General features: G+C 52.0%; 3 protein-coding genes across 6 annotated transcripts; 2 read left to right on the top strand and 1 right to left on the bottom strand.

Moving 5' to 3' along the window:
- Window positions 1-6: 6 nt before the first annotated feature.
- On the top strand, window positions 7-14,406 carry Usp5 (ubiquitin specific peptidase 5). Of its 2 annotated transcripts, none has more exons than XM_006992064.4 (20): window positions 7-146; window positions 2,870-2,995; window positions 4,009-4,075; window positions 4,204-4,337; window positions 4,488-4,633; window positions 4,890-5,074; window positions 5,702-5,796; window positions 6,460-6,653; window positions 7,339-7,410; window positions 7,680-7,767; window positions 7,886-8,011; window positions 8,601-8,754; window positions 8,984-9,158; window positions 9,745-9,833; window positions 10,534-10,656; window positions 11,189-11,332; window positions 11,410-11,555; window positions 11,759-11,912; window positions 12,165-12,249; window positions 13,762-14,406. In XM_006992064.4, exons 1-20 carry the CDS (start codon window positions 36-38, stop codon window positions 13,853-13,855), a joined length of 2,508 nt encoding a protein of 835 aa, XP_006992126.1. In that variant the 5' UTR covers window positions 7-35; the 3' UTR covers window positions 13,856-14,406. The 2 variants fall into 2 exon arrangements, with proteins under 2 accessions (XP_006992126.1, XP_006992125.1); XM_006992063.4 differs by having other exon boundaries at window positions 10,534-10,725.
- Window positions 14,407-14,634: 228 nt separating this feature from the next.
- On the top strand, window positions 14,635-18,448 carry Tpi1 (triosephosphate isomerase 1). The gene is made up of 7 exons (XM_006992062.3): window positions 14,635-15,381; window positions 16,474-16,597; window positions 16,679-16,763; window positions 16,836-16,968; window positions 17,381-17,466; window positions 17,661-17,748; window positions 17,878-18,448. The coding sequence occupies exons 1-7, from the start codon at window positions 15,156-15,158 to the stop codon at window positions 17,994-17,996; spliced, it is 861 nt and encodes a 286-aa protein (XP_006992124.1). The 5' UTR covers window positions 14,635-15,155; the 3' UTR covers window positions 17,997-18,448.
- A 90-nt stretch (window positions 18,449-18,538) lies between these two features.
- On the bottom strand, window positions 18,539-21,550 carry Spsb2 (splA/ryanodine receptor domain and SOCS box containing 2). 3 transcript variants are annotated; one of them, XM_042274101.2, is made up of 3 exons: window positions 20,386-21,550; window positions 19,198-19,940; window positions 18,539-18,897 (listed from the first exon to the last, which is right to left on the bottom strand). In XM_042274101.2, exons 2-3 carry the CDS (start codon window positions 19,859-19,861, stop codon window positions 18,770-18,772), a joined length of 792 nt encoding a protein of 263 aa, XP_042130035.1. In that variant the 5' UTR covers window positions 19,862-19,940; window positions 20,386-21,550; the 3' UTR covers window positions 18,539-18,769. The 3 variants fall into 3 exon arrangements, with proteins under 3 accessions (XP_042130035.1, XP_006992122.1, XP_006992123.1); XM_006992060.4 differs by having other exon boundaries at window positions 18,539-18,900; window positions 20,386-20,582; XM_006992061.4 differs by lacking the exon at window positions 20,386-21,550 and adding an exon at window positions 20,177-20,332 and having other exon boundaries at window positions 18,539-18,900.
- Window positions 21,551-21,559: the final 9 nt, after the last annotated feature.

Raw genomic sequence — 21,559 nt, 5'->3', positions numbered from 1 at the left:
GAGCTGCTGTGTGAGGAGGAGCTGCTGCCGGTGTCATGGCGGAGCTGAGTGAGGAGGCGCTGCTGTCAGTGTTACCGACGATCCGTGTCCCCAAGGCGGGAGACCGGGTCCACAAAGACGAGTGCGCGTTCTCCTTCGACACGCCGGTAAGCCCCTTCCCCACGCCCGCGGCGACCACGACTTCCTTCCATCGCCCTGGTCATTCGGCCAGGCCTGCAAGCCTGGGGCTACCGCCTCCTCGCGATGCACCCTGGGACTTGTAGTTTTCCCCGCGACGCTCTGCTTTTGCTTTCCATTATCTGGAGCTGTGGTGTGACTACCACTCCCGGGAGGTACCGCTCTCGCCTTGCCCATGCCTGGTCTCGTGAAGCATTATGGGCATTGTAGTTGCCCCTGTCCCTCGTTACCATTCTAAGATAGAGGTGGAACCTGATCGGTGGACTACATCCCCCAAGCGACGCCCAGAAAAGAGGCCTGGAGGTGGCCTGGCATGTGGCGCAGGGCTCTCCGGGTTTTGTAGTTTCATGTGGGAGGACTAGGGGCGACTCCCCACTGTTCTGGGCAGGGGTTGAGGTTGGGAAGGGATGGCCTTCAGCCTCTAGTTCTGGAAGAGGGCTGTGAAGAAGGCCAGTTTGGCGAAAACTGAGTTAAGCATCCTCCATTCGTGGTCAATTTGGACAGGGGATGGGGAGGTGGGTCATTGGTAAGGAGGAGGAAAAACACCCAGTGGAAAGCTCTAGTCGTTTCTTCCTTGAAGTGGATTATGGCCGCGCCCCCCTCCCTTTTCCTCTGTCCTTCACAGGTTGCCCAGACAACCCCTTGTCAAGTATTCCGAGAGAGGGTTTCTTTCCCGGGAGGATGCTAAGGCCCCTTTACCATCTTTCTCCCACTCTGGTCTAGTTAGACAAAGCCGCCACCCACACCGTGCTTCACGTTTTGCAGGCTCCACCTGGTACCTCCCTTCCTGCAGTTCTGCCTTCCTATGTCATCCGCAGCTGGAGACAAGCCTCCAGCCCAAACCGAAAGGGCTGCAGTGTGGTTGGGATCCGCCCCTCTCGCCACCCCTCCCCTCAAGCGGCTGTTGGTCCCTGCCCAGGGCGTTCAGCTAGACCAGCTCATGGCCTGAAAACTGCAAGTCAGAGTGGAAAGGCTTCATTAATGCGTCCCGAGGGCTGAGTAGAGCAGCATGATGTGATGCCCACCCCAGGACCAGTACTGTGATTTGTGGTTTGCTTGCTTTGCCGGGCTTTGCCCTGAGGCCCAGATAATGCTCTGCTTCTCTCAAGTTGGCCGTGGTAGAAATAAAGGAAGACTGCTGGCCTAGAGCATCAGGGTTTTCAATCCGAGCAGAAACCAGAACCTTTTATTTTCATCTGAAGTCACTTGAGTGCACACCTCCCTCCCAGGAGGGAAAGACAGACATCCGTGTGTCTGTCTTTATGCTGAAAACAACTTAAAAGTTGTTCCTGTCTCCTCCATAGTAACTACTTTAAATGACCCAGAAAAGGTGAGGTTTTGGTTTTGTTTGTTTGTTTTGTAATTTTCCAACACATTCCCTTTTTTCATTCTAAGGCAAGAAATCTCCAGTGTAGCCTACTTGATTTAGTAACAAACTCAAGTACATCAGATCATCTTCTGATTCTTTTTCTGGAAGAAAGGGAGTGTAGCTGACCTTTGTGGTGAGAAATACTTTATGCATGAACATTGCGGCCTACACTATTCTAGGGAGTGATACAGTGCAATTTACTGGTCCACTAACTATCTTAGATGGTGTCCTCATTTTACTGCCACAGTGGGGAATTTTCAAGGCCACTGAGACTTTTATTCCAGGAAAAGGGTGCCTATTGCTCAAAGCCTTGGATCTGAGACCAGACTCCGTTTTTCAGTTTCCCCTCCCACTTTTCTGTCGCTCTTCTGAAGGCACTGGCAGACTGGCTTGGCCTTGGGGAGGATTCAGGGTGGGCAGTTGTCTTCCCTGTTCATGAGTTTGTGTCGTCTAGCTGTCTCAGTGGGGTGTGGTGGTAACACACCTGTAACCTCAGCCAGCCCTGGGAGGCTGAGGCAGAGCAGAAGTTTGGGTCATCCCAGGCTACATAGTGAGTTCCAGGCTAGCCTAGGTTACACAAGGAGATCATGTCTCAAAAATAAACAAAGGTAAATAAAAAGGGACTAGCTTTGAGGTTTCAGGTTGATGGGGCATCAGTGGGGGGTCTTACAGGGGAAAGGGATGAGGTAGGGTAGCTAGTGGCTGTAAAATGATGGACTTCATGACCTTACTAATCCATGTTCAGGTTTAGTTGTGAGTCCCAGACAAGGTATTTTCCTCTAAAGCCAGGGTTTTCTTGTAGTAGAAAAGTGGCAAAGGAAAGGCTGACTGCTGTCAAGCTCGGGGATAGATGGGCAGCTTGGTACTGCGTTCTCTGCCCCTCTGGTGTAGGTCTGTCTGGTTGGTGATGGCTTTAAAAGTGTAGGCCTTTTTTCTCCCAGGAAAGACTTCTTTTTCTTTCTAAATGTAAGCCCTGACACTGCCAGCCCCATTTACTTTCTGGATCTCCTGAGCCAAAGAAGAGGCGAAGGAACCTTCTGTGGTTGATTGGTGAGCATTGAAACCCACGCAAAGAATGAACAAGAGGAGGATTGGTGACTGAGAGGTCTTGTTCAGCTACCTCATGAGCTTGTTGGCTGTTTTCAAATTCATAGAGGATTCTGGGAGAACTTTAGCCATATAGCATGTCCCGGCAGGCTAGATAAGTTGCTAAGGGCCACACAGTGTTAGGAAACCATCAGTTTCTGCCCCTTGGTCCTTGGTTTCCCCATATGTCCAAACTCCATCCTTCTTGTGTTTCCCTATTTGTGTTGTGCCCTGCAGGAGTCTGAGGGTGGCCTCTACATCTGCATGAACACATTCCTGGGCTTTGGGAAACAGTATGTGGAGAGACATTTCAACAAGACAGGCCAGCGCGTCTACTTGCACCTCCGGAGGACCCGGCGACTGGTAGGCACAGTGGCTGTGGTGTGGGCTTGAAACATCCAGGCACACTCCACAAAGTGCCTGTTTTGTATGTCTGTTCCCTAAGTTAGGGTTAGTACTGCTGTGAAGAGACACTGCGACCGAAAGCGAACTGGGGAGGACTCTTCCACACTGTAGTCCTTCCTTGAAGGAAGTCCGGACAGGAACTCAAGCAGGGGAGGAACCTGGAGGCAGGACATGATGCAGAGGCCATGGAGGGGAGCTGCCTACTGACTGGCTCAATCTGCTTTCTTTTAGAACCCAGGGCTACCAGCCCAGGGGTGGCACCCACAGTGGGTTGGCTGGACCCTCCCATATCAATCATTAGTTAAGAAAATTCCCTTACAGCAGTGGTTCTCAACCTTCCTAATGCTGCAGCCCGTTAATACAGCTCCTCCTGCTGTGGTGACCCCCAACCATAAAATCATTTTCATTGCTACTTCATACCTGTAGTTTTGCTACTGTTTTGAATCGTAATGTAAATATCTGATTTAAAGGAGACCTGCTATGCCACCCCTGTGAAGGGCCGTTTGACCCCCACCATCACCAAAGGGGTCATAGCCCACAGGTTGAGAACTGCTGCCCTCCTTCTAGGCTTGCCTGCAGCCCGATCTTCCAGAGGCGTTTCCTCAGCTGAGGCTCCTCCTCTCTGACACTCCAGCTCACCTCCGTCTCCCCTGGTGTCCTTTGCTTTTCTTTCACCTGCTCTCCTTTGTGTCACTGAAACTTGCCACAGTTGTGTCTTTATCTTCATTCCATTGTACAGTTAACCATTCTTTTCCTTCATCTTCTTCTTTTGTTCTGACCCTGGGGCTCAGGGCTGCTCCTGACCCTCCTTTTTTCTTTGTTTTGTTTTGATTTTTGTCTTTTTGAGACAGGGTTTTACTTTGTAGCCTCAGCTAGCCTGGAGCCCATAGAGATCCTTCCTCTGCCTCCTGAATGCTAGGACAAGGTCACGCGCCATCACACCTGGCCCTCTGAACCTCTTTTCATTGCAGAAAGAAGAGGACACTAGTGCAGGCACTGGGGACCCACCTCGGAAGAAGCCCACCCGGCTGGCAATTGGTGAGCTACCTGCTAGGAGAACCCTGAGCCTGATAGTGGCCTTAGAGCTCCTGAGGGGACACATTGGAGGAGAGCCAGTGACCAATGGTAGTTGTCCTCCTTTCTTCCTTCTTCCCTGTCATAACCAGGTGTTGAAGGTGGGTTTGACCTCACCGAGGAGAAGTTTGAATATGACGAGGACGTGAAGATTGTCATTTTGCCAGATTACCTGGAGATCGCCCGGGATGGGTTGGGGGGGCTTCCCGACATTGTCAGAGATCGGGTATGAAAATCTTACCACCCTATCCAGAGATTCTAGGACTGGAGGGGCTGCTGTGGTCGTGGCTTGGACAGCACTAACCAAACTGGAGACCGAGGGTGGAAAGGGCGTGTGGGGCAGGGGTTGGGTCCTGGCTGACTGTGCTCCCTCCAGGTGACCAGTGCGGTGGAAGCCCTGCTCTCGGCTGATTCGGCCTCCCGCAAGCAGGAGGTGCAGGCTTGGGACGGAGAAGTCCGTCAGGTGTCTAAGCATGCCTTCAACCTCAAGCAGCTGGACAACCCTGCGCGGATCCCTCCCTGGTGAGGCCTGGCTCCTCCCATCTCTGGGCACAACCCCTAGAGCAAGGGTAGAGGTCAGGTACCCTTGTACTGGAGCTGGTGAGAGAGAGGGTGGGGAGCAAGACCAGAAAGAAGATGTGGGGAAGGTGAACAGTGCGGGAACAGCCAGAAGAGGAGAATGGGTCTTGGACTGGCTGCGGCCTGCAGAGCCCCCTCACTGCCACTCCCATAGAGACCCCGACCCAGAATTCAGCTCATTTTCTTCTCCCTGGGCCAGTGGCTGGAAGTGCTCCAAGTGTGACATGAAAGAGAACCTGTGGCTCAACCTGACAGACGGCTCCATCCTCTGTGGCCGGCGATACTTTGACGGCAGTGGGGGCAACAACCATGCTGTGGAGCACTACAGGGAGACTGGCTACCCCTTGGCTGTTAAGCTGGGCACCATCACACCCGATGGAGCCGGTACTCGCCTGCCCCTCCCCACTTAACGGGTTCCAGTTACTCATTTCATGACACGAATGATACATAAATGTATCCCCTTGATACGAAATGAAGACTTAAAACTTCACTACTGCCTTTCACAATCCTTGTCCCCTTCCTAGAGACAACCACCATTATCTGGTTAGTAACTGTCTTTCCAAACTGATCTTACTGTAGTAGCTTATGGTACAAGGTTAGAATCCAAATCGTAATTAAATCTGGGTATGGTAGTGTACTAGTGCACATCTGTTATCCCAGTGCTTGGGAGGTGGAGGCAGGAGGATCAATTTGAATATCATCCTCAACTACGTAATGAATTTGAGGCCAGCCTGGGCTACATAAGAACTGTCTCCAGAAAAACCCTGCACACATGTGAACATACACATGCATTTGAAAAAAAGAAAATCACAATTCCACCCTCATCCTGTTTCACCCTGTTCCCTCTGACAACCAATTCCAGATGGGCTTGTTCCTCACTAATTCTCAAGTGAGCCAAGAGGGTGATCCTTCCTGGCTGTCCTTATGTCCTCTGGGCAGGAGGTAGAATTGGTGGATAGGCCAGTGCCAGGCTATGTCCCCTGCCCACACTGTGTCTGCCTTTTGCTCTAGATGTGTATTCATATGATGAGGATGACATGGTTCTGGACCCTAGCCTGGCAGAGCACTTGTCCCACTTTGGCATCGACATGCTGAAGATGCAGAAGGTGAGCTCCCTCCCACCCCCACCCCCATTAGTGTCAGATTTTCATTCCTGCCTCTGTGGCTCTTCTGTGCCTGAAGCTGAAGTTACCCAATCCCCAAGATATATGGAGTTCTCTTGAAGAGAAGTCTACAGTCATTTGGTCATTCAGTGACGACTACCAAACACTTGTTACATACTGGTCACTATATGAATAAAGTAGATATTCTCCTTGGTTTCATAGACACAGTCTAGGAGCATGGTGGGTCTCAGTCATGTTCACAAATAAATGAATAATTGCAAATTGCTGACCAGTGACCAGTGGTTTGAGAGATGGATAATAGTGTGACACTACCAGAGTTTATAGCAGGCCCTGGCCTGGCTAGGGGATCAGGACATTTCCTGAGGAAGTGTTCTTTGAGTGAGAATCTAAAGGTTAGTAGGAATGACTTCAGAATGGGAAAAAACATTTTGGGTAAGGGGACTCCTGGTCATTTCACTCCCTCATTCAAACAGATGACTAATGGATCTAGAATGATTCCCAGTCTGGAGCTTAGAGACTACATGATATTTAACATGCCCAGGCCCCAATTCCATAAATCCTGGGCTATACCTGGGTCTTGCCCTAGACTCTGGGAAACTTCAGGGGCTGAGTTTCTTGCCCAGTCTAAAGTCCCCTTCCCTGCAGACGGACAAGACAATGACTGAGCTGGAGATAGACATGAACCAGCGGATTGGTGAATGGGAGCTGATCCAGGAGTCAGGTGTGCCACTCAAGCCTCTGTTTGGACCTGGTTACACGGGCATCCGGAACCTGGGGAATAGCTGCTACCTCAACTCTGTGGTCCAGGTTCTCTTCAGCATCCCTGACTTCCAGAGGAAGTGAGTGATTCTCTTTACTGCTGGTCTCTGGCTGTGTACCGCGCAACCTGAGTAGGGTTTAGTTTGTCCACCTTTTTTATTTACTTAAGGAGGACCATGAAGCTGAGAGAATTATTAGTTGATTGAAACCAAATACCTCTTAACATCTTTGCTCCTCTCCTAGTCCAGTCTCTTTGCACGCTGGCCTTCAAGTGTCCTCGTATCTGTGTGCCTGCTCTCGTTCTTAGAATGGCTCCTGTTCTTTTATGGAGGGTGTCCTGTGAAGGGAACATGTTACAAAGCTGCCCTAGCATATACTCCCCAGTAACAGAGCAGAACAAAAGAATGTGACTTCTGTTTATTCTAATCCTGGACAGCCTTCTCATTTCCTTGGCTCTACCTTGGGAAGGAGGCCAAGAAGAAGAGTGCCTTGAGCATGCTGCATGCTCTCTAGTTGAGAAGGGAGAATGGACAGGTTGCTGCAGAGAAATAGAATGTAACTCTAGGGAGAACATGTTCCTGAGATTAGATGAGTTATCTCTTCCTTTTTCCTGTTTTTTTTTTTTAAATCTATCTATCTATCTATCTATCTATCTATCTATCTATCTATCTACCTACCTACCTACCTACCTACCTACCTATCTGCCTGCCTGCCTGCCTGCCTGCCTGCCTGCCTACCTACCTATTTATTTGTTTTGCCTTCTAGGTATGTGGATAAATTGGAGAAGATCTTCCAGAATGCCCCAACAGACCCCACCCAAGACTTCAGCACCCAGGTGTATGTAGTCAGGTCATTCGTACAAAGGCTGTTGTATAAACCGTGACCACCTTGGGTGGGCATCATCAGAGCCCTGGACAGTTAGAAGCTGTGGGCTGCCTCTTGAGCTGAGTTCCTCTTGTCCCCATCCTGACAACACCACACACACGGTCTTAAGACTTGTTTAAAGACGGGTCATGAGCATGATTGAGGGGAAGAGGAAAAGATACAGATAGCTGCAAGGATCATTAGTTGACTAAGCTAAATAGTTTCCTTGGCTGTTATTACAGGGCCAAGCTGGGCCATGGCCTTCTCTCTGGAGAATATTCCAAGCCAGCAATGGAGTCAGGTGATGGGGAGCAGGTACCAGAACAAAAGGTGAGTTTAGGGTTTTATCCTTTTCAGACTGTAGAATTCTATAGGGAAACTAAGAGCTGGGAAGTGTCCAAATTGGGTCAGTGGGTGGCTACTGAGTCTCTGCCCTGGCTCTGCCTAGGAAGTTCAAGATGGCATTGCCCCTCGAATGTTCAAGGCCCTCATTGGCAAGGGCCACCCGGAGTTCTCCACGAATCGGCAGCAGGATGCCCAGGAATTCTTCCTTCACCTTATCAACATGGTGGAGGTAAGGATGGGAAGATGGCAGAGAGGCTGGTATTGGTTCTCCTGTTTGCCTTCAGTTGGTCCCACTTACCTCCTCTTCTCAAGCCCAGCTTTGTAAGTCAGCAGTCTGTTTGCAGTTAGCCTGCCCTGTCTAGTACCTGAGTACTAGTGCCCTGTACAAGTACCTGCACTTGCACCTGAGGAAAATAGTCAAGACAAGTGCTGGTCTTTACCTGCAATCCTTCTTGTGATCTGCCCAATTAGGATTAGAACAGCAGCCACAATTAAAGATGAAGAGGGCTGGGAGGTAGGGCACCAAGGTAGTGCACTTGCCTAGCATGCCCAAGTCTCTGGGTTCATCCCCAACCCAAGAATACTTACTGCTTATAAAGAAAAATAGATTATTTCGGGGGGGGGGGGGGGTTAAAAGTAGAGAAGCAGGGTTAAGGGTGGTTAGTTAGGGAAGGCTTTTACTCTGTCTTGCATCCCTGTGCTCCTCAGTGGCTATTTTCTAATCCACTGCTGTTCCCTACTGGTTCCCTGATACATTTTTTGAGCCTCAGTTTGTTCCCTGGCTGCCCAGACCTTCCTATCCTGCCTGTTTCCCGTAGAGGAATTGCCGGAGTTCTGAAAATCCAAATGAAGTGTTCCGCTTCTTGGTGGAAGAAAAGATCAAATGCCTGGCCACAGAGAAGGTTAAGTACACTCAGCGAGTTGACTACATCATGCAGCTGCCTGTGCCCATGGATGCAGCCCTTAACAAAGGTAGCTTGCTCGCTCAACAAGGCCTTGGTGTGGATGGAGGCTGAGGTCTGAAGCTGGGCCACAGTGGGAATGGCGTTAATCTTTCCTGCAGCCTGTTAGCACTGTTGTGATGACAGGCAAAGTACATGTCCAGTAGGCTTGGTGGGGTAGAGGAACAGGAATAAAGGGCAAAGCTGAACAGAGAACAAGGGACATCCTCTAAGAGTACACCACCCAATTCTTTCACCAGAGGAGCTTCTAGAGTATGAAGAGAAGAAGCGGCAAGCTGAAGAGGAGAAAGTCCCACTGCCAGAACTGGTTCGGGCCCAGGTGCCCTTCAGCTCCTGCCTGGAAGCCTACGGGGCCCCTGAGCAGGTGGATGACTTCTGGAGCACAGCCCTACAGGCGAAATCAGTAGCTGTCAAGTATGTCCTTTGGCCCGGGTTTGAGCTGTAGGCCTTTAGTGGGGTAATCATAAAAGACATATGTGCCTCTTGGCTCTTTGCTCATTCCTTTTGGTTGAGCTCTCAAGGTTAAATCCCCTAGGCCTGGGGTTTTGTTCCTGAGGGGACCAGGAGGCCCCAACAAGGATGGACGCAGTGATGACTGCATCTCTTACATTATCCTTTCCTGATGCTTCTCGTTTATAGTGCAGGCTTTTTTCCAATATGGCCTCTGCACATCCTCTTCATTATGCCAGAGTACAGGCTTTTAGTGGTCAGCTAAAGGCTTAATTGGACTTGTAGCAAAGAGCTTGCTTTTGGCCACTGGCATGGCCTTGAGATCTGAAGAGCTGCTTCAGTTTTAAGGACCAAGTCCCCAGCCCATTGCTGCTTCTGTCAATAAAATAGTCCTCTTCCTGGCTCCTGCAGCCCCTTGTGTAGGTCCCTGACCCCTACCCAGGCAAGAAAAAAGGGAGTCTCTTCCTGGATACTGGACTTTATCTAAGAGAGTTCAAATCCAGGTAGAGAAAGGAGCGTCCTGGGGTACCAGCACATTTTCTCTCTCCAGGACTACACGGTTTGCTTCCTTCCCTGACTACCTGGTCATCCAGATCAAGAAGTTCACCTTTGGCTTAGACTGGGTGCCCAAGAAACTGGGTATGCTGGTCGGGGTGAGGGTGGTAATGTAGAAAGCCCTAGAAAAAGATATTCTTAACATATATCAACTAGTGTTCCTCAGATTTTTCTCTAAAAGAGGAAACATTTTGTGTATGTTTCAAAATGTACCTAGTTTGAAAAGACTAATTAAAACTTTTTTGGGGTTTTTTGTTGTTGTTTTTAAGACAGGGTCTCACTGTGTAGCCCTGGCTGGCCTGGAATTTGCCATGTAAATTATGTTGGCCCCATGCTCATAAAGATCTGCCTGCCTCTGCCTCTCAAGTGCTGGGATTAAGGACATGTGTCATGATGCCTGGCTAAAACTATTTTGATAGTTGTGATTTACAACTGATTTTATTGTTAATATTTTTCTAATTGATAACTATTTTTATTGTGATAACCTTAAAGCAGGTCCTACAGGTCCTTGACACTACTGATTTATCTTGATTTTCTAGATAAGGAAATTGAGACCTACAGATGTTTAAGGCACTCTGACTGTGAAAGGCCCCTGGCCTGTCTGTAGCTCAGACAGTAGTAGATTTAGGACTAGAATATATGTCCCTTGACCCCTAGACTTCCACGTGTATCCCAAGGTTGGACCTATTAAGAGCAGTTCCAAACCGTGGGGCAGGAGCTTGAGGGTCTGCTGTGACCATTAGGGAGCTACTGAAGTGACCCTTTCCTGCCATTCCAATTGCAGATGTGTCCATTGAGATGCCAGAGGAGCTAGACATCTCCCAGTTGAGGGGAGCAGGGCTACAGCCAGGAGAGGAGGAGCTGCCTGACATTGCCCCACCCCTGGTCACTCCGGATGAGCCCAAAGGTAGCCTTGGTTTCTATGGCAACGAAGACGAAGACTCCTTCTGCTCCCCTCACTTCTCCTCTCCGACATGTTAGTGATTCTTCTTCCTGCCTGTCTCTCTCCCTTACTAATGGGGGAGGGCTTTTCTGCACTGCCCCTCCATCCTTTATGTTTCTCCTGTCCTCCCTTTCCAATTTCCTCTGGACCTTTATTGGATGTGAAGACTGGCTACAATACTCCAGCTTCATTCTCATATGAGTGTCAGTAGCCTTGGCCCTTGGCTAATCGCCTCTATATCTTTGTTACTTCCTTGGTTTGGGTGGGGAGGGAGAAGGGTATCATGGTCCATAAATGGCAGAAAGTCGATCACCTTTGGGATACCAGGTCCACATTTTGCTGTGGCTGCTTTTAGTTCTGGTATGAAATACCTATCCTTGGAAGAGAAAAACATGTAATAGGGAATTGGGAAGAGACTAGAGGCTTGGCATGTGGGAGGATAAAGAAACAAGTAGAACAGTAGCAGTAAGTCATAGTGCCTACCATTCTGCCACAGCGCCCATGTTGGATGAATCCGTTATCATACAGTTGGTGGAAATGGGCTTCCCTATGGATGCCTGCCGGAAAGCTGTCTACTACACAGGCAACAGTGGGGCAGAAGCAGCCATGAACTGGGTCATGTCACACATGGATGATCCAGGTAGGCAGAGGTGGGTACCAGGATGGGGCAGGGCCTCCATCCACCCCTGCAAACACTCCTCCCTTCCCCGTCCACAGATTTTGCAAACCCCCTCATCCTGCCTGGCTCCAGTGGCCCTGGTTCTACAAGTGCAGCAGCTGACCCCCCACCAGAGGACTGTGTGACCACAATTGTTTCCATGGGCTTCTCGAGGGACCAGGCCCTGAAAGCTCTGCGGGCCACGGTATGGGCTGCCCCAGCTAAGGACTTGGAGCCATGGGAAAAAGTGGGGGTGGGAGTAACGTTATCTTAACACCTCGGGTTAGTGGAACCAAAACCCAGTGTAGTGTGGTTGAACCTGGCTGCCCCTTGTGTGATTGTGATAGCCACTGTGTTGGTGTGCCTGCCTGACTCGTTAGGAAAAGTAACACTTCCCTCCTCTCCAAGAACAATAGTTTAGAACGGGCTGTAGACTGGATCTTCAGTCACATTGACGACCTAGATGCAGAAGCTGCTATGGACATCTCAGAGGGACGCTCAGCTGCTGACTCCATTTCTGAGTCTGTGCCAGTGGGACCTAAAGTCCGGGATGGTCCAGGAAGTGAGTGTCTCCGAGCATCAGAGCAAACCCGAGGCTGTCTGCTGCACCATGCCCGCATTCTAGTGCTGTGCCCTCCGGTCTGAGGGGTTAGAAGCTTTGCCTCTGATAGGGCTCGTGAGGGTGGAATTCTAGAAGCTGAGATTCCCTTTGCCCCATGTTCCTGAAACTCTTGTCCTGGGTTTGAGCTGTTAAATACTGTCACACAGGAACCTCATAGTTTCTCCTCAGCTTTATCTTTCTTTTCTTCTCCAGAGTATCAGCTCTTTGCCTTCATTAGTCACATGGGCACTTCTACTATGTGTGGTCACTATGTCTGCCACATCAAGAAGGAAGGCAGGTAAGTGGCTAGTAATATGCACTGTGAATGGAGAGGTGCTGGTGGGAATGAGGAAGGGCAACCTGGAAGTCAGTCCCTAGAATATTTGTAGGAGAAGGCAGGAAAAAAATGCCTCCCACAGGAATAGGCAAGCCACACCCCAGGGCTGAATCTGGCTGTCTGCTTTTGTAAATGGTTTTTACTAGTACATAGTTGTCTGCTTGTTTATGGATTGCCTTTGGCAGTAGTAAAGTTAAATCACTGTGGCAAAGACTGTGATTACTCAAATGCTGGTCAGTAGCTGTGGGGGTGGCTTATGGCTGCAGTGCTAGCATTGGAGGTGGAGGCAGGTGACCAGGAGCTGAAGCTTATCCTTGGCTACATGGTGAACCTGGGCTCCAAAGGGGGATAGGGGTGGGCTAGAGAGATGCTTATTGGTCAAGAGTACTGGCTGCTCCTGCAGAAGACCTGGGTTCCATTCCCAGCACCCACATGGAGGCTAACGATCATCCGTAACTCTAGTTCCAGGGATCTGGCACCTTCTTCTGGCCTTGATGACATGTCACTCTTGCACACACACCCCAAAGACACACACACACTTTAAAACTCCTTTTTTAAAAAAGAAAAAGGAAAGGAGAATAGAAAACATTGGTCTGTCTGGTCCTCCAGCTTCACAGGAATGGGTGGAAGATGATTTAAAAAAAAAATACAATCTAGGCTGATAAGATCTGATAAGATTTGTTTTGTTTTGTTTTCCAAGACAGGGTTTCTCTGTATAGCTTTGGAGCCTGTCCTGGAACTCACTCGCTCTATAGACTAGGCTGGTCTCTAACTCAAAGAGATCCGCCTGCTTCTGCCTCTTGAGTGCTGGGATTAAAGCATACGTCATCACTACCCAGTGGTTGACAAGATCTTAATGAGTAAAGACACTAGCTGTCAATTATGACAGCCTGAGTTAGATTCCCAGAACCAGAAAACTGCCCTCTGACCTCTATATACACCATGGTTCAAGTGCACATTAGTACAAAATAAATAATTGTAGCTTTTGAAAATACAATCTGGCTGGACATGGTGGTACATACCATTAATCCTAGCACTCAGGAGGCAGAGGCAGTTGGATCTCTGAGTTTGAGGCCAGCCTGGGCTACACAGAGAAACCCTGTCTGGAAAAAAAAGAAAAAAATCTGTCCGGATGTAGTTGTATACACATTTAATCCCAGCATTGTGGAGGCAGAAGTAGGTACATCCTTGAGTTTGTAGCCAGCCTGGTCTACATAGTATTCCAGGACAGCCAGGGCTGTTGGGATCCCATCTCTAAATAAACAGTCTGAAGACATCAAATGGGAAATGATCTTTATGGGATTTTGAGCTCCTTTCAGACTGCTAGCTGGACTGCAGATTTGGGGATCTCAGCATAGAATGAAAGCTGGGGTTCTTCCCCAGAAACACCTCAGGGGTCTCAGGTGATTACCTGAGAGCTGAACACGATGCCCACTTTGTTCATCCTTCTCTGTCCCTTCCCCCACTTCCTAGATGGGTGATCTACAACGACCAGAAAGTGTGTGCCTCCGAAAAGCCCCCCAAGGACCTGGGTTACATCTACTTCTACCAGAGAGTGGTCAGCTAAGAGCCTGCCCTTGACCCTTCCCACTTCGGGCAGGGGACAGACCATCTGGCATGAGCGGCAGGGTTTGAGGGATGGACTTCGGCCCCCTGCTCTGTACCCTTTTTCTTTTTGTCCCTAGCAGCCGGAAAGAGCTGGAGGCCATGGGAGAATGGCCAAGCAAAGAGGAGGGGTACTCAGTAGACTTTGGGGATAGAGCAGGGGTGGGACAGGAAGGGGCCAACTGCCTGTCCACAGTGGGACCTTGTTGCTTCCTTCCCTTGCCCCTGGAATCCACAGTGCTCTGCTTCTCTGTGATGGCCCAGCCCCTGCGATGGGGAGGGGTCTCATCTGTGTGTGCGTGGGTGTGGCTTTATGCATCCTTCCAGGGGAGGGAGCGACTGTGCCTCCCCTCCCTTATGTGTTTGCTCCCTTGTGGTTGGGCAAAGAAGGATATGAGGGAAATAGGGACACCTCCCCCCCTTTGCCCTTCTGCCTCAGCCTCCCGTTCTGTCTCTTCGGTCCTCTGGAAAAATGCCAAAACACATGATGTGAATAAAAGGACAAAGACTGGCTGGTTTTGTTTAGTTCTTTAGAGGGAAAATTACTGGAGCGGGCAGGTTCAGAGAGGTCCAACTGGGGTCCTTTGCCCTGCCTCCACCGCTAGGCAATTCTGTCTCTAGTTGTAGAAGGGCTCAGAAAACTGAGCTGGGGAAGTGGAATAAAGGGAGAATCCAGAAGAGTGGCTGCGTCCCCCCACTACTGACCGTGTAATTGGTCTAGCCCCGTGGTTGCTGGATAGAGGGGCTGGAGTGGGCAGTGGGCAGTCCATACTGGTTGGTATTAGCTGACACTTTACAAAACCGCAGCCAATCTGCCCCCCCCCCCCCCCGCCTCCCCCCCACACTAGCATCCCACTCTGCTCCATTTGGCCAAGACAAGAAGCCCAGAAATCACCAGCGCTATTTGTGAAACACTTGGGCCCCTCCCCGTGTGATTGCTGGAAAGGCTCCTCAACCATGGCTCTGCCTTGTGCTGGGGGGAGAGGGCTCGCTTTCCGAGTTGGAAAGGTGTCTCAGTGAGACTGGCCAGGGCCCTGCTGCTGCCGGCCCCACGGGAAATACCCTCTGGCCTTCGAAATCGCAAAGTTGGTTTCTCTGAGCGCGAGGCTCAACATCTCAACTGCCGAGCAACAGGCGGGACGTTTGAGCCCCCGGAACCCCCTAGAACGTTGCTACAAGAAAGGAGAACCGTCAGAATATCGAAACACCGGGAGGTGGGAAGGCGGCGGGGGAAGGCCTAGCAGCAAGGGGCCGGGCTAACCATGGCGGAGGGCGGGAAGGAGGAGGAGTTCTGCTTCACAGCGCTCTATATAAGTGGCCAGTGGCCAGGGCCTCGCGCTTGTGCTGACCTTCAACCAGGCAGTCCCAGCGCAATGGCGCCTTCCAGGAAGTTCTTCGTTGGGGGCAACTGGAAGATGAACGGGAGGAAGAAGTGCCTGGGAGAACTCATTTGCACCCTGAACGCGGCCAAGGTGCCCGCGGACACCGGTGAGCTCCTTTTGGGAGCGGCGGCGGTGCGGGGGAGGGGGGGATCGGGCGTGGCAGCACCTACTCCCTATCCGAGTGGACCTGGATGCTGGCCTGGGGACAGGGGCCATTTGGTGTCCGGGCAGCAAAGAGATGTGCTGGGGGGGAAGACATTTAAATGGTGCCCTGGGCCTGTGGATCGGGAAAGGGCTTCTTGGGGTGGGGGCTGGGTGGAAGGTCGCCCCTACGAGTGGACCGGGGCTGCACCGGCTAGAGGCCACGGTTAAGAAGCGGAACCAGTGTCCGGGTGGATAATCAAGAAAAGTGGCACGTGTCCCCCAGAGTGTGGGGGAGGAAGCTGAGCTTGCGCGGGCTCTCAGCTACCTGCCCCCTCGGTCTCTAGATGCGTGCGTCTCCGCACGTAGCTCGAAACTCCTCCCCTCGCCGCAGCTCGCTTCGGCCGCTGAGCTGGGGGCTCCTGCATCCCTACCCCTCCACAGCCTGGGCCACTCCTGCCTTCCACCTTAGGGACCGAGCAGGCGCCAAACACGCTGAGCCGTTTGGGAATGAAAAGCTATCCTACAGATCTCCTCAGTCTGGAAATAGGAAAACCCAAGGTCTCCGAGAGCTAATCAACTCCCTGCTGCTCACGGATACTATCCTCCATCCTTCCCCCTCCTACCCACCTAAATCAGAGAACCTTGAGAGTGACCGAAAGGGCATCGTCCACTCATTTATTTCCCAAAGAGCCAATACACACTCCAGTAGTTGGCCTGTTCTCCTTATGCTAAAAATCCTTGCCGGGTTGGAGTAGTGGGATGGGCTATTTTAGAAAGGGTTGACCCCGGAGAATGCTGAGTCTAGGAGGTGCCCATTCCCAGAATAGCCTGAGGAAATTAGAGCCACAGCTGTTAAAAGAGCAGAGGGCAGGTTAAGGGCTGGGGCCTGACAGGAGCATTAGGGAGGCTGTGGGATTGGTACAGGCCCAGCCTGGACTGTGTAGTGGACAAAGGTCATCTTTCTGGAATGAGAAAGGCAGGAGGATAGAACCGAGAGGGTGAAGGCCTGACAGCCAGCCTGGAGAATGAAGGCTTTCTTTGATCTCTTTCTCAGAGGTGGTTTGTGCACCCCCCACCGCCTACATCGACTTCGCCAGGCAGAAGCTAGATCCCAAGATTGCTGTGGCTGCGCAGAACTGCTACAAAGTGACCAATGGGGCCTTCACTGGGGAGATCAGGTGAGATGGAGGCAGAGGGGGTGCAGAGGGGAACTTCCTGGGAGGCTCCTTGCTGAACCTGGGTGTTTCTGTCCGTTTTAGCCCTGGCATGATCAAAGACTTGGGGGCCACATGGGTAGTGCTGGGGCACTCGGAGAGGAGGCATGTCTTCGGGGAGTCCGATGAGGTCAGTAAGCAGGAGGGGAGGTGGGAGAGACGCTCTCATCGAGAGGGATGTCTCACTGTATTTGTCCAACAGCTGATTGGACAGAAAGTGGCCCACGCCCTGGCCGAGGGCCTCGGAGTGATCGCCTGCATCGGGGAGAAGTTAGATGAGAGGGAGGCCGGCATCACCGAGAAGGTTGTTTTCGAGCAAACCAAAGTCATCGCAGGTACCTCTGGAGAAAGGGACCTTTGAGCCTGGAAGGGCCCCAGGGCTGGGTCGGGGGTCAGAGACCCTGCAGCCTGCCTGATTGAGGCAGGAAAAGGGGGTGGGCCTTGTCACTTCTGTTCCTTCGGAAGCCACTAGGGGCTCCTGAGATGCTCTGTGGGTAAGGGGGTTTACTGCCTAGCCGAGGGCCTGTGTGACCCCCCAAACCCACATGGTAGGAGAGAGCCAACTCCTGCAAGTTGTCCTCTGGCCTCCGTGTGTGCGCCTTGGCGCACACACACACACATTGTTTTAAAAAATGGATAGGGAAAAAGAGCCCACCAGGGGCTGTAGGTTATTACTGCTACACCCTGGCGAGCTTGGCTGGCAACTCCTTCCTCTTCACTGTTCTCTCCCTGATCTCTGTCCTGCAGATAACGTGAAGGACTGGAACAAAGTTGTCCTGGCCTATGAACCTGTCTGGGCCATTGGTACCGGCAAGACTGCGACACCTCAACAGGTAACTGTTGCCCAGGAGACACAGGGTCCCTCAGACTTGCCAAGAATGTTCACTCTAGGCCTGGCTGGGATTGGAGCCTTGCTATTCTCTGACCCCAGGGCTTTTCCAGAAACTAAACTTTCCAAGCTTGTGTGTGTGTGTGTTCTCTTTGAAGGAACAGGAAGGGTTTTATTTAATCTGCCTCCTCTTTCTAGGCCCAGGAAGTACACGAGAAGCTTCGGGGGTGGCTGAAATCCAATGTTTCTGATGCGGTGGCTCAAGGCACCCGAATCATTTATGGAGGTGAGTGGGTTTGGCTCCAGCCAAGGTAGAAATGGGCTAAGACAGACTGAGGCCCCACAGAGAGGTGGGGCACAAGTGTGCTAATCCTGTCCCTGACCAAGCCATCTTCCTGTTCCTGTTCTGTCACAGGTTCTGTGACTGGAGCAACCTGCAAAGAGCTGGCAAGCCAGCCTGATGTGGACGGCTTCCTCGTGGGCGGTGCTTCCCTCAAGCCTGAATTTGTGGACATCATCAATGCCAAACAATAAGCACCATCCGTCTCCCCAACCCTTCGCTAGGCCAGGACTAGGTCACCCAGAAGCTTAGTAACTATTCCCACCAGACACATGCTTCTGATGTCATCTGTTCCATCTTGTGTCCCTAATCCACACGGTACCTTCCTGAACCTTTTACACCTCCCTATAATGGTTGGGACCAGGCCAATCCCTTTACCACTTAACAATGGTTAGAATGAAATACGTCACCTAGTTCACCAAGATGGCTTCCTGGCTGGGGGGTGGATGGAAAGAGGGGAACTGACCGCCCCTTCAGGCCCTAGCAAGGGCAAAAGAGTGAAGTCACCTTTCCCTTCTCAGTGTACACCAAGGCTAAGATCCTCTTGCTCTAGGAGGCCGGGGATGTTGCCCTCCCCCACAGCGCCGCCCTCGTATTGTGTTTGTGAACCATCTTACATGTAAGGGAAATAAACACCTGGCCCTGAGCTTGTAGTCGGTCATCATTGCACGTTTCCATGTAGTTTCCCAGTGACAGGACTCTGGGGGCAGGCGGAACAAAAACCAAAGAGGCGCTGTGACAATACATCTCGTTTTTTTACTTGACAAACATCTTGGCACCAGGCTTCCACAGCCTTTGCAGTCTCTTCCTTGTCTTGCCCCTCTCTAAGGGTTAGTGAAGGGGCCCAGCCTCTCCTCCCCTCAGCTTCACTGGCGTTTCTGTTGTTTGTCTAGGCCGATGGTGCCTCTCCACCTGTGCCCACCGTACTGCTGATGGCCAGGTGCCAGCCCAATCTGGTGCTGCCGGGTCATTGGTAGAGCAGGTAGCGCTTCATGGCAGGGGGCAAAGGCAGAGTGGGTATCTGGCCAAGCCGGCTCTCCCCCAGCGCGTGGCGCACACACAGGCGGCTCAGGTGCAGGAGGGATTGTGGTTCCTCTGCTGAGAGAGAAGAAAGTCAAGGTCAGGAGAGGTGCAGCTCCAGCCAGACGTCCTCAAACTCCTGAGTCTGCTCAACCTCCCCCGTTTCTGCAATTCTGCCCCCGCCTGACAGAGGAGATCATTCTGGATTTCTGCATCACATCCAGTAAGGCCTGAGAGTGAAGCTAGAGCCAAGGCCATCTAAGGGACAAGCCAAAGTGATACGAAGCCCCCTTTTCTGTGGTCCAAGCATGGGTTTCCACCCCAAACCATTGCCAAGAGTGGCAATTCTCTCCCGACTCCTAGTCCGGGTCTCACCTCTTCTTTCGCCCATGTAGCGGATGCGGACCTGGCACTGGCCCCAGACAGCGCTTACAGAGGGATAGAGGGTCCTGCCCTTCAGTCCACGGAAGGCTGGCCCCAGGTAGGTGCCCCCAATAGAGTAGCCCAGAGTCCCCTCCTCCATGTCGAGAACCACCAGCAGTCTCTCTGGCACCACTAGCTGCTCACCCTGGGGTCCAGCAGGGTACTGGCGGGCCTCCAGGCCCTTACTCTGGTGATACAGTTTTCCCCGCCCAATATCCCAGCCCCAAGACTCGCTGTTGCTGCCCAAAAGCGCCGCATAGTGGTCAACCTGCAGCGGGGCGAGGGCAGTGGCCACGCCCACCACGGCGTGTGTGCCCCTCTGCTCCAGGGGCCAGCTGATCTCCCAGGCATGCAGGCCCCTCGAGTAACCCCTCTTCCCCCGGACCCCATCAGTGCTTTGGGCCACAGGGCGCCGCTCAAAGCACAGGCCCCCTTCCTTGACATCGATGTTCTCGGAGCAGTCCTTGGGATTCCAGCCGTGGCGTCGTTGGGCTCCTAGGTCAGGAGGGGGAGCAGACAGGAGCTCCTCCAAGCCCTCCGGAGGAGAAAAGTCAGAGTACAGAGCCTGCGAGGTGGGGGTGCTGCTGCTGCCCCTTGCAAGGGCCGTCTGGCCCATGAGGTGAGCAGCTGATGGGATCCTCCAAACAGGCTTGCTGGGGCGTCTCTCTTCTGAAAGTTGAGCTCCGGATCGTCCCCTGGAGCGGCGTGGGAAGAAAAGTGTGAGGCGCAGCATCTTTCGCTAGCGTTCCCGTCATCTGTTCACCCGTGGGTGCCAACCAGCCTGCTCTTGGTCCCCTAGCCCTCCTGGGCCCATCACTCTGCTTTCACCCCATCTGTGCCGCGCCCCCCAAGTCTCTCACGAGTTCGCCCCTCCGACCACACCATGGACCATCCCCCTTGCCCTCCCTAACACCCGCCCTCTCTCCCGCACCTCGCTGGGCTCCCCAGCCCGCAGGGACCTCGGCCGAAGCACCCAGAAGGGTAGGCTAGGCGCGCCCCTGACCCGCGACTGCTTCCGGCTCCAGCGGGGACGCAGGACGCCCGGCGGCCCGCTCCGCCCCCGGGCTCTGTCGGTGGTTAACCCTCTCGTCACCACCCAGACCGCGCCCGCCACGCCACGCCCCCCCGTGGGAACCTCACCCGCTGCAAGTAATCGAGGCGAAGAATCTGTGGTGAGGCCAGTCGTAGACAGGCGCGCATGCTTTGTGGAGCCAACTCGGGGTGGGTAACCTCTTGTCCCTTCCCAGGACTCGATTTTCCCCGACGTGAAGCTCTTCACCGCAGTTAATCTTTCCGACGCCACCTGACAGCTGCGTGTCCCGCCCCCCGCCCCACCCCCCGCGTCCCTGTCTAGAATTAACCCTTTGATGACATCATCGCCTTGGATTCTCTATGAAGAGTGTTCTCTCCACTGGAGACCTTTGTGCTGCCTGGTCGAGTCATTCCTGAGGCCCTAAGAGGAAGAGGCATTGGCATCCCTCCGGAACTACTGCTCCCATTTCGTAGAACGTAGGGGCTATGTTTGTTCTCTGAGTCTCCTATGTGGCTGAAGTGACAGCCATTCATTCTTCTGCCTCAGCCTCCTGAGTAATGTAGACAACTAGTGGGCACATCTATAGTGGATATGCTTCAAGGGTTAGTTTTGAGTGAAGCTAGATCACTAGCTGCATTATCATGGGGGAGGTTGCCATTGACCTCCTCCAACGTCTATTGATAACAGTTCAAATATTCCATAATGCTACAGGTAATTTTAACTCTGTGTGTGTGTGTGTGTGTGTGTGTGTGTGTGTGTGTGTGAGAGAGAGAGAGAGAGAGAGAGAGAGAGAGAGAGAGAGAGAGAGAGAGTCACTCTGTAACCTTGGCTGGCCTAGAACTCTCTAGGCATTGATCAGCTTGTCTCTGCCTCCTAAATGTTGGAATTAAAGGTGTGTACCACCATGCCCGTCCTAATTCGTTCTTTTTTTTTCGTTATTGTTTGGTTGGTTTTGAAATGGTGTCTTGTAGCCCATCCTAGGACAAAACTAGCTGTGCAGCCAAGAGCTGGCCTTGAATTCCTGCTCCTCTTGCTACACTTTCAAACACTTGGATTATAAGGGTATGAGTCACATATGGCTAATTTTAACTTTTTAAAATTCAGACGTGGAGCTGCTGAAATGGCTCAGTAGTTAACAGCACTGGCTGCTCTTTCAGAGTACCTAGTTCGGGTTCCCGCACCCACATGGCAGCTCACAACCATCCATAAATTTCAGTTCCAGGGGATCTGATGCTTTCTTTTTAACTTCCACACAAATGTGGCACTGACATACATTCACAG

The sequence above is a fragment of the Peromyscus maniculatus genome, chromosome 3, assembly GCF_049852395.1.
Source record: "Peromyscus maniculatus bairdii isolate BWxNUB_F1_BW_parent chromosome 3, HU_Pman_BW_mat_3.1, whole genome shotgun sequence".
NCBI lineage: Eukaryota > Metazoa > Chordata > Mammalia > Rodentia > Cricetidae > Peromyscus > Peromyscus maniculatus.
The sequence above is the reverse complement of the archived record's forward strand: the minus strand, read 5'-3'. Positions and strand labels throughout refer to the sequence as shown.